The 7572-nt window shown below is 40.3% G+C and overlaps 1 protein-coding gene across 3 annotated transcripts; it reads left to right on the top strand.

Moving 5' to 3' along the window:
• lyl1 (LYL1 basic helix-loop-helix family member) lies at positions 1 to 7572 on the top strand. 3 transcript variants are annotated; one of them, XM_088302352.1, is made up of 5 exons: positions 29 to 120; positions 306 to 440; positions 1550 to 3119; positions 4136 to 4233; positions 5220 to 7572. In XM_088302352.1, exons 3-5 carry the CDS (start codon positions 2536 to 2538, stop codon positions 5765 to 5767), a joined length of 1230 nt encoding a protein of 409 aa, XP_088158478.1. In that variant the 5' UTR covers positions 29 to 120; positions 306 to 440; positions 1550 to 2535; the 3' UTR covers positions 5768 to 7572. The 3 variants fall into 3 exon arrangements, with proteins under 3 accessions (XP_088158480.1, XP_088158477.1, XP_088158478.1); XM_088302354.1 differs by having other exon boundaries at positions 1 to 440; positions 5223 to 7572; XM_088302351.1 differs by having other exon boundaries at positions 1 to 440.

Raw genomic sequence — 7572 nt, 5'->3', positions numbered from 1 at the left:
TCTTTCTCTCCCTCCGTCTCGCATTCTGACTGTGTGTCCGAGCATTGTGACTGGCAGCCAGTCACAGCATTGTGTCGTCTTGGAGACTCAGCGCCAGACAGACGTACAGAAAGTGACTGAGTGAGCTCGGAGTGGGAGACTTGACGGATGACAGCAGTGTCAACATCATCTCCAGACACGCTTCCACTTTTCCTTTGCTCTCATTTGACAGCACAAAAAAAAAAAAAGCATTGTGTTCCTCCACTTCTGGATCTGCATGTTTTTCACTGATTCCTCTTTTTCTTTTTTCTTCTATTTTTCAAAAGAGAGAGTTTGAGTGGCGTGTCAGACCATTTTGGCTCCAGAGACAGAACGAAACAATGACGAGATACTACATGAGCCTGGATGCTTTTTTGACACAATTCTGGATTCTGAAGTCGCATGGGGGTCATCGTGTGCATGTGAGTGTTATTTTTGTTTGTATGTAATGCTTAGCATATTTATTAGACCACCTGTTATGAAAACAATCATCAGGTGCTTGATCGGCCTTTTCATTTTCAGCTCTGGCCTACTTTGGGTGGCCATCTAATAAATGTTTCAGCACGGGACAAATGTTTTTTCTCTTTTATTTATTGGTCTAAATTGAATTTACAGCAAGTAATTTTAATTGATAAAATATTGATAAAAATCTAAAGAAATATTGATCACAATAATTACATGATATTTATATTTCATGTCATGAACACAAAAGGCATTATTTTTTAAATACATATTTTGTACTGGTATTTGGTTATTGTTACTCATTTAAAACTGTGAAATGATTAATTAAATTTATGAAAAGCAAATTGCATCATTATTTATTGATTACCCCAAAAAATACTAATGATAGCAAAATAAACGCTTAAACATTTGGTTTTTGTTTACAATTCATCCTAAAAAAAATACTTAATTTTATTTAGACAATTCTCTAATTGTTGCTGCTTATACCGTTTGTATACAAACAAGCGGTAATAACCACGTAATTAGAAAACAAATTTTCATTTAAGGAAATTTCTCGATTTTCAAGCTAGTCTGAGTTAAATAATTTACAGTGAAGTGAAAATGAATATTGTTTGACGAAAAAAAAAAAATCATTAATTTCAAAACTGTCCCGACAAAATGTTTATTTGAAATGAGTTTGTGATGTTGCTATTATTTCATCTCTTTTGTAAAACAAAGAGCTTTGCAACTGTGGATTATTGTGAAAGAGGGAACTGTGCCCAATAAAAGTCATGAGCATTAAGTGACAAGAAAACAGGAACAACAGCGATTGCAAAACCTACAAGATGATGGTGACGCACAACCCACACCTACAACATGTCAGCCTTTGCGCTGCAGCACTTCACTTAAACAACAATTGTCTTCACTAAATACACATTCCTAAATTCTATTCTTTTCATTTTCCTTGACGACATTTTTATGCGTCCCTTCATGGCGTGCAAAGCTGGACTTACTCTATGTAGATCCTTCTCTAAATATATACGCCAACTATACACTAAATCCCACGTGTGTTTCTTCTTTTGTTTCCCAGACGCTTTGAAATGCATCCAATCTTCACCAGCCGGGAACATTTTGAACGCTTTAAAGGATTTTGACTCATATCCTCAAAACACACACACACACACACCCCCACCCGCACTCACGCACACACACAAAAACAAATTCATTTGACAAATCAGAGAATCAGAATATAATGCAGGATGTGTTTTAAGGACAAATCCTCAGACATCCACTTTGGGTCTCGTTACAACGAAGCCCCCATTAAAGATCACTCGAGTGCAATGTAAAGTTCATCTGAAAAGCACAAATCTAGTTATGAGCAATTCAAGCTGGCAGTATAAACGCAGGATTAGACTGCGTGAGGTTCGCTGCTCCTCTCGAAAGTGTGCAACTTTTGCGTAGAGCGGTGATTCCAAACTGTGAATTTGACATAATTGGCCCCAAAATGATTATTTATTCACGACAAACAATGTATCTTTGTCCATCTAGCTATGCAAGCGACATTTAGTGACAGGCCAAATAATGAAATGCCCCGCCACTCGATGGCAGTACAATGAACCTGCGTATTCACCTGTTGCTAATCATAGCATAAAATAGTAGCTTTGTGTTCAACAAAAGAGGCCCTCATCTCACAATGAGGAACGTTATATATATTTAATATTTTGGGGGGAATTTCTGGTTTGGTGGTGTGCTGTGAGATTTTTATTTTATTTTAAAATATGTAACTTGGCCCAATAAAGGTTCTTAGGCACTGGTGTAGAAATTTGAGACGACCGTGTGACACTTTGAGGCTTACCTGTGAAAAATTTCATATTTTTACTTAATTACATGCAAGATGCAAAATATAGTTGTGTCAAGTCAGTAAAAATAACTAAATAAATAAATCTGCAGGAAAGTGTAGGAAAAAAAGCATCCGTAAAGCATAAATGCATTGTGTTAGTTGTCATCATTGATAGGGACAGCAAGGACACACACACGCACACACACACACACACAGATACAAGAGGAACTTGCACCATGATGGAGAGGATGAACTCCGAGCTGCCCGCCTCCCCGCAGCCCCTTTCCAGCTCCTCGCCGCCATCGTGCGCTTCCGAGGACAAAGATGTCCCCGAACACGGCGAGACAACCCTATCGACGGATGTGCCCATTGAGCCCGTCGTCATGGAAACAGAGGAGCGTCAAGGAGGACCGGCAATGAGTGGTTCCCCCACCAGGTCGCCAACACTTGCCTCCCCGTCGCCACTCCTCCCAGTCAAGACCAACCTGGGCCCGCCCCCACCTGCACCTTCTCCTGCTGCACCATCGTCATCGTCATCGTCATCGTCATCTTCATCATCGTCATCATCGTCATCGTCATCATCGTCACTTCCTCTGCACATTCCAGTCATCAGCCTGGCCCACAGCAAGCCTCCTCTCGTCATCCCCAACCCGCCGCTGACCGCCCTGCACCCGATTCCCAAAAGGCCTCCTCACCTGGAGCTGCGCCGCACTCAGCTGGCCTGTCTGCCCGTCAGCGGTTCAGGAGGCTCGGCGGGTTCCGGCGGCCCATCTGTGTTGGCTCAGACGTACCTGCCGCCTGCTCATCCATTCTTCTCCAGGTGATGAGACACGTTTTCATCGAAATTGAATTTTCCATCAGGAGTGTCCCTTGCAGAGCAGGACAAACACTGGGTTATTACATTCCATAATTGTTTCATTTTGATTGTTTGGACAGTACCGTAACAATTTTGGATTCATTACATTTGTTAAGGCACTGAAACGATTATTTTTAACAAAATCAATATTATATTAGTTTTGAACAATTCGTTAATGTTTGCGATGATGTAATAACTCACATATTATTTCAATATTTAGTAACATAGCTGCTACTTTCAATGACGGTTAAATCTGTATTATATGTCCATCCTTATGCTCACGAGGTCCAAAAACGATAAATTATTCACGACAAACATTGGCGACAAATGGTGACAGGCCAAACAATAGTAAAAATAATAAATTCTGAGCTGCGATGAAGCATTGAAAAAAAAAAAATCTAACTCACAAACCAGCTCTAAAAAACTAACAAAATTATAACTCTGGACCACACACTTAATTCTCAAACCATCATTTCCCAAAGAAGAGAATGGAAAGGCCATAATTGGGTCAACTTTTTAATTTTTTTTTTTTTAAACGTTTTCTATGAATAAGCATTGCAGCTTACTTTAAGACTCCAATCGTGTAAAGTTTGCTCAATGAAATGCGACAAGATAAAACTGGAAGCCCTTCTTTATCCAAGCCCCCCCCCAACTGTGCATCTCTAACTGACGCCAAAAAAGGATTTTCTGTCACAGCAGAAGTCGGATTGTGCGCATTAGCTCCCTTTATGACGACTCCGTCTCTCCTGGAAGCCCGTTCCTGTCTTGTGTGCTTGCACCAGGAGGCAGCCATCTATTGTACCCTCCTGAGGCGCAATCAACCACTAAGTGACCTTTATTAGACCGGCCTCAAACTCTCCACGCGCTCGCAATCAATGACGCCTCCGAGCAAACAGCTTCTGGCTCAACTAACAACATCCACCTTTCTCTTGTTTGTGCTGCCTGCATGGTGTTTACCTTTTTTTATTTCCTTCCTTCAGCTCTTTCTTGGGCGCCTCCGGGGGAAGCTACGGTGTCATCACCAGCGGCCGAGTTAAGAGAAGACCTTCCTCACACTTTGAGATGGAGATTCATGATCGTGAGTAGATGCAAATGAGTGGACGCGTTTCATAAAAAAAAAAAAAAAAGTCAGGTAATTTGGGAGGAGAAAAAAAAAGATTCAATTTGCATCTTGTTGAGGGAGTTTAAAATTGTTTTCAATTTTTGTCATATTTGTTAAAACAGTCATTATGACTTGACGGTAGACATGATCTGTGAAAATCAGCCACATCTGGTTCTTGTATCAACTCATTTGATATTGAAGATAACTTTGCCGGAAGAAAAACAACAAATCAGAGAGAGAAGATGGAGTGACTTGTAAGGGTGTTCATCATTTTTTGCACATCTGAGTCGCACTTGACTTGTGACGTCAGAGGAGCACCTTATTCATTATGGAGTGTTACAATAACACGAAACATTATTGGTATTTTTTTTTTTCTGCAAGGCTGCAGGTGGGGTGCCCATGAGTGTGCGACAAATGATTGACACCTCGTAAGTCACGCGTTCTGTCTCTGATTGGTCTGGATGTTTTTCCTCAGCTTCTATGGTTTCTTGTGTATCATATTGTGAATCAAACATGGCTGATTTTCTTTTCACATGACTGTCAAGTGATAGTTGCACTTTTTTTTATTATTATTATTAATTACATTAAGATCAATTCTAAGTTTGTTCTTTAAATATGCAGTAAATGAATTATGGCAGAGTATCACAGAGTATGACATTACTGTATTCATTATGTTCTCCAAAATTATGTTCTTGCACTGTATGTGCTGTGAGTAATTTTCTACTTTTATTTATTTACTTTGCATTTAAATGTCTTTTAAAAGCCTTTACATAGCGATGATTTCGTACTTTTAATTATGTGCACACTAAGTTACCCTGTGGATGAAATGCGCAATATAAATAAAGCCACCTTGCCTTGCCTAAAGCGCCCAATAAAGTGCTAATCTCATAATGGCTCCGTATCAAGGACAATGTTTGGTTAAACCGATATTTTATTTTATTTTATTTTTTTTGTGTGTGCAGCAGGTCCTCCTCAGAAAATCGCCCGCCGCGTTTTCACCAACAGTCGCGAGCGCTGGCGGCAGCAGAACGTGAACGGGGCCTTCTCGGAGCTGAGGAAGCTCATCCCCACGCATCCGCCAGACAAGAAGCTGAGCAAGAACGAGATCCTGCGTCTGGCCGTCAAGTATATCAACTTCCTGGTCACACTTCTGGACGACCAGGCCCAGGACGGGGGCAGGGACTCGGACTCGGACTCGGACTCGGAGGAGGCACGGAAAATTGACTTGGACGGCAAACTAGAACCTGTTTTTCAGTGTGACACCCCGCCTCCATCCCAAGGCGCCTCGCCGCCTTCAACATGTCCCACGGAGACGAGGACTCACCACAGCAATCGAGACTCCACCGATTCGGCGATTCCACTTGTGACCTCGCCGATGAGTTCCTGTTGCGACAGCGACGTGAACAGCGAGGACAGCTTCGGGGCAAAGGCCTCCGTGGTGACGCGTGCCACTTTAGCCAAGGTCAAGGGTCAAATAAGGATCGTGACAGCTACAAATGATGAGCGGTGACCACAAAAGGAAGCGAGGGAGTAGAAATGCCACAAGATGGGATAGAATGAGCTGAAACCAAAGAGAGATGCAGGTTCCATCACTGTGCTCTCACATTGGAAACATTTGATGTCGTGTTGATTGGTGTGTCTTTTTCAGTAAAGTGCAAACTTTGTGCAATCGCACGATTCATTCATGTTATGTTGAATGCGCTTCATTCCCGATTACATTGCATCCTTAGAAAGAAATCGAAAGAGGTGTCCATGAAGTCATGAAGTTTTTTCATCAGCGCACCTAAAATGCACCAGCGTAATAAAACAGTTTGACAACCTCTGAGTACCTCGAACAAATCTGATGAACATATCAGATACTTTTTCAGTAAAGTGGACAGCCATTTTTTGCAGGATATAGGGAACGGGCTAGCACTTATGTAGCGAGAAAAAAACAAAAAAACGTGTAATTCATGGCCATTATAAATACTTTTGAAGACGAAAAAAATCTTTGGGAAGATGGGATGATTTATTTAATTTTTTTAACCACAGTGATTTTCAACAGTGATAACTAAGATTCTTCCATGAAAAATTGGGTTTGGGTTGCAAAAAAAAAAAATTAATACAACAAAAAAAAAAAAAATCAGTAAATTGGTGAATCTGCGGATGATGAACCGCAGGTATATGTGGGGATCCACTGTACATTCTTACCTGGAAAGGTAAGAACCGATCCACTCATCAAGTATAAAAGTACACAACCAAGTCAGAAACCAATATCAGAAAATGGGTCAAGATTTTGTCCCTGTCACTAACTTTAATAGTACACTCAGTTCCTCTACTAGTGACTTTGCCTATCCAAATATCCGATTTTTTTTTTTTTTCGGGCAAGCAAAGCAGTGGGATATTAAAAAAATTGTGATGAATTGTTTTGTGTTCGCACCACCTTTTGGAATTATGGACAAATAGTTTAATCATGGTTGAAAAAAAAAAGGCACAAACTCACATGAGACATAGTGAAAAAAATGTGTTATGATTCAATGAAACCAAGGTTAACATTTTTTGGCCATAATTTCAAAACATACGTTTGACCTCCTGAGCCCCAGCTGGGGCTTTTAGTCACAGGGGAGGGAATTATGAACAGTTTGAAATAGCGGTCAATGCTTGCATAAAAAAAAAAATCAAAAACAGAATCAGACGGAGTCCGCTAGAGCTGACATTTCTGTGGGGTTTAAGAAAAGTCAACCAGAGACAACCTCACGCGGTGTGATCGAGGCGACTCCCTGGATGAAGAATATTCATGGGCATATATTGTAAAAAGTTTTTTATTTTTTTTTAACAATTATAAACTTTGATTTTGGTATTATTAGTGTAACAGTAGTAGTAGTAGCAGTATTATTAAAAAAAAAACATTTCCTGAAGCCTGCCACCCCCCACTTGTACACGCTTAGGACACAAAATGTGAGGTTTTCATGCTAAAATATGCTCTACACTAATTTGTTTGTGGTAGAATTTGGTTTTGAAAACCACCAAGGGCAATTTGGAAGTCATGTTGCAGGCTTGGTTAAGACAATAATGCTTTAATTAAGGATAATTTCCTTCTAAATTCTTACACGCTGATGATAACAGATGACTAATGTGAGTCACTAAACAGTAGGCAAGCCAGATTTGCTGATATTATACAAAGGCAGTCATGGGAAAAAGACCTTTATCATAATCCCATGATGTTTTTCCAAGAGTTTTATTATTATTTTTTTTTTTATGATCACGTGCATACGTATGTGTGAGTGTGCGTGTTCTGGTGGTGTTTGACAACCAGCAAGGATTTATGTAACCACA

Source organism: Idiotropiscis lumnitzeri, chromosome 8 (assembly GCF_059441095.1).
Source record: "Idiotropiscis lumnitzeri isolate Australia: NSW breed Sydney's pygmy pipehorse chromosome 8, RoL_Ilum_1.0, whole genome shotgun sequence".
Classification (NCBI taxonomy): Eukaryota; Metazoa; Chordata; class Actinopteri; order Syngnathiformes; family Syngnathidae; genus Idiotropiscis; species Idiotropiscis lumnitzeri.
The sequence above is the reverse complement of the archived record's forward strand: the minus strand, read 5'-3'. Positions and strand labels throughout refer to the sequence as shown.